The sequence below is a fragment of the Bactrocera neohumeralis genome, chromosome 2, assembly GCF_024586455.1.
Source record: "Bactrocera neohumeralis isolate Rockhampton chromosome 2, APGP_CSIRO_Bneo_wtdbg2-racon-allhic-juicebox.fasta_v2, whole genome shotgun sequence".
In the NCBI taxonomy this organism is placed as follows: domain Eukaryota; kingdom Metazoa; phylum Arthropoda; class Insecta; order Diptera; family Tephritidae; genus Bactrocera; species Bactrocera neohumeralis.
Window position 1 is genome coordinate 84,752,619 of NC_065919.1, and position 9,406 is coordinate 84,762,024.

General features: G+C 35.3%; 3 protein-coding genes across 3 annotated transcripts; 2 read left to right on the forward strand and 1 right to left on the reverse strand.

Annotated features, from left to right (window-relative positions):
• Positions 1–192: 192 nt before the first annotated feature.
• On the forward strand, positions 193–1,330 carry LOC126751718 (leukocyte receptor cluster member 1 homolog). The gene is made up of 3 exons (XM_050462204.1): positions 193–300; positions 355–454; positions 512–1,330. The coding sequence occupies exons 1-3, from the start codon at positions 278–280 to the stop codon at positions 1,325–1,327; spliced, it is 939 nt and encodes a 312-aa protein (XP_050318161.1). The 5' UTR covers positions 193–277; the 3' UTR covers positions 1,328–1,330.
• On the reverse strand, positions 1,323–2,696 carry LOC126751717 (formylglycine-generating enzyme). The gene is made up of 3 exons (XM_050462203.1): positions 2,074–2,696; positions 1,832–2,003; positions 1,323–1,760 (listed from the first exon to the last, which is right to left on the reverse strand). The coding sequence occupies exons 1-3, from the start codon at positions 2,603–2,605 to the stop codon at positions 1,451–1,453; spliced, it is 1,014 nt and encodes a 337-aa protein (XP_050318160.1). The 5' UTR covers positions 2,606–2,696; the 3' UTR covers positions 1,323–1,450.
• Positions 2,697–3,269: 573 nt separating this feature from the next.
• LOC126751705 (protein slender lobes) lies at positions 3,270–9,128 on the forward strand. Its single transcript, XM_050462177.1, has 7 exons — positions 3,270–3,446; positions 3,592–3,693; positions 3,751–7,883; positions 7,946–8,057; positions 8,114–8,211; positions 8,278–8,368; positions 8,442–9,128. Exons 1-7 carry the CDS (start codon positions 3,410–3,412, stop codon positions 8,999–9,001), a joined length of 5,133 nt encoding a protein of 1,710 aa, XP_050318134.1. The 5' UTR covers positions 3,270–3,409; the 3' UTR covers positions 9,002–9,128.
• The last annotated feature ends 278 nt before the right edge of the window (positions 9,129–9,406 follow it).

Below are 9,406 nucleotides of genomic sequence, written 5' to 3' on the forward strand. Positions count from 1 at the left end.
GCAAATTATTATCTTTTAAACCAAAATTAAATACTACGTTGCCAACATTAAATCTGCTTTGGTTACGTTTTAGCTAAGTTTATTGAAAAACTCCTAGAAATAAGTTGTAAGCTGTGGTATTGTTGTAAGAAACGGGCTCTGTGATGGGATCAGCTGATGTTTAGTTATTGTGAACAGTTGATTATAAAGAAGAATTATTGTAAACAAATTATTTTGAAACGCATATTTATCACAGAAGAAAAATTTAGTAATTAAGTTTAAAAGAACCTAAAGAACAATGAATATCCTTCCCAAGAAAAGGTGAGTATTTTATTTAAATTTTATTTTTCAATATAACACATCGTTATCATTAAGATGGCACGTTCGAACAAAGGACAACATTGCCCGAGTGAGGCGTGATGAAGCTGCAGCAAAAGAAGAGGAACAGAAACGGCAAGAAAAATTAATATTAGCGGTACATAATTTCTTTTTAAGTTCTTTTGATGTGTGTAAAAATTATGTGTAATTTCAGGAAAGTGAAGCAAGAATAAACTTTTTGAGAAAAAAATCTGGTTCAACTACCACTGAAGGATTTACAACAGAGAATAAACCTTCCACACCTAGTGGAAGTAATATTGTTAATCAACATGTTGATTTATTTTCGGATTATAAATCTCACATTAAAAAGACAAACAAGGCATTAGAAGATGAAAAGAAGCAAGAACAAGAGAAATATGAAAAGCAAATAGGGTACTTGACATACTTGGGCCAGGATACTAATGAAGCCTTGAAATTACGAAGCTGGTATGAAATAGCACCAAAACGAACAGAGGTCGGTGATAGTGACATAATTGAAAAAGATGTGAAAAATAAACAGTCACAGGATCCTCTGACGCTGATTAATGCTTTACTCCCTAAAGTTGAGCAAAAGAAAGTAGTTACAGACTTCAAACAACGTTCTCGTGAAGATACTTCTCCTCCATCAAAGAATATAAAAAAGCTTGAAAGCATAACTGAGAAATATACATATACAAAGCACAAGAAGTCCAAGAAACACAAAAAACATAAACATAAGAAAGAAAAGCTTAAGGATAGAAAACGTTCTAAATATGAAGACAACGAAGGTGACATGGAAGAAATACAACGTATAAAACGTGAAAAATTGGAAAAAATGCGAAAGGAACGGCTAATACGAGAGGCTAATGAAAGAGCACGACAAGAGGCATTATTAGCACCGATAAAACCGGTACAGGAATTTGATAATACTAATAGTATGCCTCATCAACGAATAGTGCAAAAGTATAACAGCCAGTTCAACCCAGAAATAGCAAAACAAAATATGATTTAAAGATCTTGTTTTTTGCTTTTTATAAATGCATGTATGTTAATTTTCCGTAAATATACATAGTAATACTCCCACCACTTAAAAAAAAGTTATTTTAGCAGCTCTTCTTAATTGCCACATCTATACTTATCCATCTTTTGCACAACGGAAGCCCAAATTTCCAGATGAGCTATCTGCTGTATTTTGCGAACGGGCAGCACATCGATAACGATAGCAATAAGATTTGTGACATAAATAAGAGCCTCCTTTCTTTACATATTGTGGATTGGAACTGACTTCGTCTTTTTGCCAACGATCTTGAGTCCATTCCCACACATTTCCGACCATATTATACAGGTCGTAAACATTTTGTTGAAATGTATTTACAGGAGCGGTTATTTCATAACCATCTTCAGATGTATTTCCGTCTGGAAAATCGCCTTGCCAAATATTTACCCTAAAAATAGGCCAATATTATCTTAACAAGTTAATGATGTATTCTTCTCTATCATTTGTTGTTGGATTTACCAGTGCTTCCCATGAGGCGTTAATTTGTTTCCCCAAGGGAAAAGTTTGCGTTTCTTTCCACCGCGACATGCTACTTCCCATTCTGCTTCAGTTGGCAATCTTTTTCCGGCCCACTTGCAGTAGGCCACAGCGTCATTCCAAGAAACATGGACTACTGGATGTTCCCACAAATCTTTTGGTAACAAGAAAAAAAAGGAATTGTGCTAATAAATTGCATGGATATATATAAACAAAACACTAACCATTTATGTTATTTTTCAGTCCGTGGGGATTTCGCCACGAAATTCCCTTAACTTTAAACCACCAAGGAGCACTAACAACACGATAGTCAACGTATTTTTCCTGCATTTCTGGTGTCAAAAGGGTTTTAAACAGAAAGCTATCTCCAAATATCTCTGCTTCTGTAGTATAATTCGTTGCTTTAACAAAATTATTAAAATCTGCATTGGACACCTCGAATTTATCTATATAAAATTCGGATATTTTAACAAGCCGTTCTGGACCCTCGCCATCACTTTCAAAGTGAGGCTCATCAGTTCCTATTAAATAGTTTCCTGCTGGTATAAGAGACATTGATGGATCCTCTGGATAGTAATCTCTGTAGTGTGAACCATCCTTTTTATTTTGCTTGCAAACCGGAATTTCATTTTTATTTTCGGTTGGCGGCTTTAATTCACTCGATTGTCTATCCAAACCTTTGCTGCAACCACAGTCGGATAATACCCAAATTAAAAAACAGTGAAAACAAAGAAAAGCAAGAAGTCTTCGAAACATTTTGTTCACCACTTGAATATGTTAATGAAATGACCCTTAGTAAACAAAATACAAGCCCTTTATATAGAGTATCAGTATTACTCATCAATATTATTGACGTATGATCTGTAAAGGCCCATCCACATACAACTTTCTTTTGTTTGTGTGACAATTCACTTAACCAACGAAGCGAAGAAAACATAGGGTATGCGTAACGTTTGGATAATGAAAACAGTTACTGTATATTCTATAATCCAGTGAATTCGCAAAAGTGGGAGATAATACGAAATAGGTCATCTCCCATCATTAGCTGTTGCTTCGTTTGATACAACTTGTAAGAAATTAAATTATAGAAGAGTAAATTTTATTTTTCTGTCAAATTGATATTTTGGAAAAAATGTTTTAAACATATTCAAAAAAGAAATTTTATCTATTCGTTCTCGATAGTTTTGTTAATGCTGTGCAAATTGAGAATTTTTTTATATTTTCTGCACATCAGTTCAGATAATTTTTATACCTAAATTATATGAGATAAAAAAGCTCGCATAAAATATTTTCATAAATATCGGCCATAGGCAATTCATTAGAATACTATCTGGCAATAATAATTATCACTTTAATACTATTTTTGCAACTATGTACAGCGTAAAAACCGTTTAAAAGTCAAATTTCGGATAAGAAGAAGCACATAATTCATACGAAATACATCGCGAGTGATTCCGATAGTTGCACATGTAAACTAGATTTTCAGTTGATTTAAGAAAATTTGTTTTCTCCCAAGCTCACACATATTACACGTTTTGTAAGAAAAAGTTAGAAATCGTTATGGAGAATTTAGAGGACACTTCCACTGGTGGACGTGGTAAGTTGAAATTGGTGTTAAATATTGCATTGAATGCACTTAATTGCATACCGTTCTAAGGTAACGGGACAAATGCGATATCCCACATATTGTATGTATAAAAAATGTCTAAATTGAAGTTTGTTTTTCACATTTAATTACATAGTGACAAGATCTTTAAGAAAGCGTTTAACATCTGTGGACAGCGATGCAAGCAGTAGGCCGTCTACACCACAACTAACTAAGCTTACTTCCATACCGGAGACAAGTATGTACACATATTAAAGCACAACTGCAACATGAATATTAAGCAATAATATTTTAGATTCTCCTTCTCGTGCTTTACGTGGACGACGCAACTCCACTACTTTAACTGCTACGCCCTCAAAAACGCCAGCAAAGTCTAAAACTACGACAATCAATGAGTCGAATGAAGCTGAGTATGTTCCGGCTAAACGAACTACGCGCAAAAGCAGCGTTTCTGCAGCAGATTTACATACGCCAACCTTGGATAAACTTTCACCAAAAGAAAATGAAACAAATGAAATAAATACCAGAGGGACGCCTGCAAGACGTACAAGACGATTGACATCACAAATAGAAGTAGAGAAAACTCCACGCTCAGGAGCTGCAAGGAAAAAGCCAGGACCGAAATCACGACGCTCCAAGCAAGATAGTGATAGTGATTCTGATATTGAAGTGATTAATCTGGAAGATGAACCAACTGATAGCAAGGAAAAGGTTAATAGTAACACTCCAATAGTAAAGGATCAATCAACGAAAACTCCAGTAAGAATGTCCCCAAGATTAAAGGCAAAGAGTATTTCTCCAAAAGAAAACACAGATATTGAAACAATTGATTTATCAGAAGTCATAACGACCTCTAATGATACTGAGGAGTGTGATAGCAATTCAACTGTTACCAAGCGAAAAGAAACGAATGAGAATTTGGAAAACCCAGACACAAAAATGGAATCATTTGGCACAAATGAAGAGAAACAAGTAGAGCTGGAAAGTTTGGAGTCATCCTTAACTGAACATGCGCTTGTAAAAGAAACTGTCCCTGAAGATTTGTCTAATAAGTCGGATAGCTTTGATCATAATGATGCAAAAGTTGATGACACTGCCAAAAGTCCTCACGAAACTTTAGCTTCGCTAAATTCATCGGAAGCCTTCGTTGAAAGTGTTCATAACGACGTAAAAGTTAATACCACTGCCAAAAGTCCTCACACGTCTTTATCACCTTTAAATTCTTCAAATCCCGTTGTAGAAAGTGTTGTTATGTTGCAGAAGCTTTCGCCCAAAGTGATCGACAAAATTTGTAGTAAAACGTCTGCCATTAGTTCACCGCCAAATTCGAAATCTGTAACATTCACCGATATGGAAGTTGACGATGAGGTGAAGAGTTCTTACCCTAAAACTCCAGCTTCGATTAAACGTAAAAGCTATATAGACATGGATTCCACAAACGATCAGTCAAAAGATCAGTCTTTCCAAAGTGATAAAGAGTCTAATGGTAGTTTTAAAGATGCAAGCGCCAAAATGGAAACATCAAAAGATCACAGCGCAAATGCTTCAAAAGATTCTGTTGAGTTTCATGATGCCGCCAATGACGTTGAAGAAATAAATAATAGTAAACAGGCAAACGAAATAGTAAGGGAGTATACTCCTCAAAAAAGGAAGCTTTCTACAAAACTGCAAAGTTCCACTCCAATGTTAGATTCGGTATCAAATTCAAAAACTGATACTGAAAATTTAGTAACTAATTCACCAATAATAACAAATACTTCAGAAGAAAAAGACACCAATGCAGAAAAGGTTTCACCTGTAAAACAAGATGAAACCACTAAATCACAACATGACCAGAAAGATTTAACAACGAACGATAAAAATGTGTCGTTAACGGTAGAACCCGCAAACTTAAGTAATGGCAGTGAAAAGAAGGACGATTTGTTTTCAAAATCATGGACACATAATGTAAGTGGTTGCGCAACATCGGATGGGAAAATTGACACCCTTGTTGTAACTGCGAATGATAAAGAGACAATGCCTCAACTTTTAAAAGTTGAAGATGAGCCCAATACATCACCAAATGTTGATACCAGAAAGGAAATACCCAACGAAAATGATGAACAGAAAGAGGAGGAGGAGGAAGAAGATGCAGAAAGTTTTCAAAAATTGGAATTTGTTGATGATGAGGCAATGGAGGTAGACGACGATTACCAAAGTGGAGATTCAATGGATGAAGAAGAACGAAAAGAAATGTTGGAAAACGAGATTGTAGATGAAGGCGAGTCGATTGGCAGTGAAGACACCGATGAAAGTAATGAGGAAGATGATGAAGATAATGCTTCATTTATAACATCTGATTCAGAAGAATCCCTACTTGAATATTCAGATATTGATGAGGGTAATGATGAGCATTTAGAAGATAACGCCAAAAACTCTAATAAAAAGAAATCATGTAATCGTATTTTGATAACCAGTGAGAGCGAAGATGATAGCAATCCAAACATTTCAAGGACTAATTCTGAGAAGAGCAAGAAAATTAATAGATCAAACCAAAGAAATCGAATTTTATCCTCCAGTGAAAGTGAAACCGAGCAACAGGTAAAAATACAAACGGAACAGATGAATGGCAAGCGTAAAAGTTCCGACAATTCAGAAAAGCCACTAACTTTCGAAGTTAGCAGAATGATTGATGATACAACGGATGATGATGATGATTCTAAGGATGCTTCTAAACCACAACATGCAATGGAAGCAACCGTTAATACTGAATCAAAAGTTTCTAACGACCAAGAATCGAAACCCCAAAGGGAAGAAAATACTCAGGAAAATGAAAGCAATAATATTGTTAATGATTGTAATAATAAGGAAAGTAGCCCACTTGAACAGGAAACCAGGAATCCCAACAGCGAAACCCCAAATGCTAATGGTATTTCCGAAACGGTTGAGAGTACAATTTCCTCACCACCAAAACAATTGCTGACAAATGGTCAAAAAAGACGACGTAGTAAAAGTTTGTCAAAATCGATATGTGAAAAAATGTCAGATGACAACAATGATTATGAAGAGTCCCACAAAGAATCAACTCAATGTGACAAAGAGGATAATAATAAATCCATAGAATGCTCGATTCGAAAATCTATCAATTCCGGTCATGAATCTAATAAAATAACCGAAACAATGGAAGATGCTGCCATAATTAGCACCGAGATTAAAAATGTTTCAAGTAACGATTCTGATTCAAGTGAGAACAAAAATGAGCGATTGATAGTAGATGAAGGCAACAAATCAGATGATCTTGATGATCTGCAATCGCAAAATGAATCAAACAATAATGAGGATATTGATGGTGAAGATATTGAAATACCTGAGACGCAAGAGGTTGGTCAGGCTTTAGAAGAGGAATCTACAGATGAATCGCTCGCTGAAGAAACCGTTGAAGAGCTGACCATTGGAAAATCTGGAACAAAGTTAAAAAATTCAGGTCTAAGCTTATCTTTTTGCCAAGCAAAACAAAAGCGTATAACGGTCAAAGATCGTATACGCCATAGCTCCTTCTCAATTGGTGTTTGTGTTACAAAAACGGAAGATATTAATCAAATGGAGGAATCCGATTCTTCCGAGGCAGAGGAAAAAGAAAAAAGTCTTAATAGTGATGGTAGTGGTCAAAGTCGCATTGATAAACAAGATGAGGAGGAACTTGAAAAGTTGGCACATTCCTGTGTACAATTTCCCACTCAGCACGGAAAACGAAAATCAATGTTGTCGACTTTTGCACACGATAATCAAGAGTTCAAAAAGAAATCAAAACGTAACAGTTTACAATCAATATCGAATGAAGATTTTAATCCATCTAAATCTTTACTTGAAAATTTCGAAGAGCAAAAGCGTGAATTAGAGAGTCAAAAATGCGCCAAGAAATCACGCTTATCTAAATCTTTTTGCGATCCTATTCAGGATGAAATGGACACGCTTGCTGATAGTGGTGTTTCAGACGATGCCAGTAATAAGAGCGAAACATGCAACCGGAAAAGTACTGAGCTGGGAGCGCACTCAACTAAATCAAAATCACGCTTATCTAAATCTTTTTGTGATCATATTCAGGACGAAATGGATACGCTGGCTGACACTGGCGATTCAGACGTTGCAAATAATACACATAGTGAGAAAAGCAATCGTAAATGTTCACAGAACACATCAAAAACCCGATTATCTAAATCTTTTTGCGGACCCATTCAAGAACAGGCTAAAACCATAGTGGATAGCAGCTGCTCAGAAGATTCTTCTGATGAAATGACAAATAAGGAGGATAATAATGGGTCTACGCCACGAGAAGTTATAACAACCAAGAATAAAAAGAAAGATTTTAGACGTATTTTGGACCGATGTGATGAAATATTAGATGCCGCAAATCGTGCTAAGTTGGAAACCAAGCAAAACTATAAAAAGGTATTATTATCCAGCAAGTATATTTTCAATTAAATATTTCTTATTCATTAATTTCACTTCAGAGTCGACTAATAATTCCAAAATCTAAAAAAGAGTCAAAACATTCAGTGCGCTCGGATGAAGAATCAGCAAACGATGCACTCGTGCTTAAAAAAGATATGAAGCCGTCCAAAGGTTTGTACATCATCACAAATGTTAAATATTTAATAACGTTTAATAAACTATCACAGAAAAAACAGCTTTGGCATTGGAACAAGCTTTCAAGGCTTCGGCAAAAATTTTATTAAAAGAAGCCAGCAAGGCTAAGAAGGAGAAACTGTCATTACCGGTATAGTATTCATTTTACTTGATTGTTAAAGCTAAAGGTATTTAATTTGAAAATTTTGTATTTTAGATAAATGAAGAGAAGTATGACGATAAACGTCTTCCAATGCAAATATTGGAATCGATTTCGGATTCGCAGTCACACACTGAAACGAAAAAAAGTAAGTAAAAGTTAAATGAAGCATTTTTTGCGTTTAAATATTCATGTACCATTTTTTTTTTTATTAAATAAAGGTAAGAGAGAACGTGCACGTGAACCTCTTGTTCAACGCTTAAATTGTATAACAGGTGAAATCGTAGAGGAAGTGCTTAGTCCTCCGAAAAAGAAGAGGGCCATACTAAACAGAATTGAACTACCTACTGGCACAGTATTGGAAGAACCGGTCACACCGAAGAAAAAAATAAATAACAGCGGTTTCCGCGAAAGCCCCATTACTCCGCGCACACTTGGTTTTAAAGTGCGTCATATCCTAACTGCTGGTCAGGACAAAGTGCCGCAATTGCCAACCTCTCACAGTATCGGACGTAAACGTAAACAAAAAATTGTTGATCCCAAACTCGTATTGCCTAAACCACAGTGGTCGCAGTCGGGTGTATTTTTGGAAGAAGTTTTGCCCACCCCCAAAATACAGAGTATGGATACTATGCAAACCTGTGGACCAGGTGTCAATGCATCAACTTTAAATGCCCTAAATTTTAAAACTTCAACCCTGTTTCGAAATAATGTACCGAGAGAGGCCTCACATGAATTGCTTAAACGTAAAGAACGTCAGTATGTTCGTAGTCGTTTTTAATTTGCAAGCGATATTCAGACATTCATATATTTTCATTCGTTTCTTGTTGAATTTATACCTTATTCATAATTATTTTTATTGTCTTATGTCTCTTTTGCAATAAATATTGCTTCATATTAATAACAAAGTGTTTTTGTGGTTTTTAGCCATTTTAAGTTTGAAATCCCCAGGTTCAAATACGATCATTGATGAGATTTTAAAATATGTACATACATAAATGAATATAGTAGGCCATAGCAGTTAAATAATAGTTACGTAATAGTCAACATTAATTGGTATAGTATGAAGATTTGGTTTTGTTTAAGATACTGGCCTACAGATTTAAGATTTAGAAAGTAAATAAAAATTCAGTTTTCGTAAAATACGAGTAGAGTGTAAATTGAACCCCGATTCTCTATTTGTTCC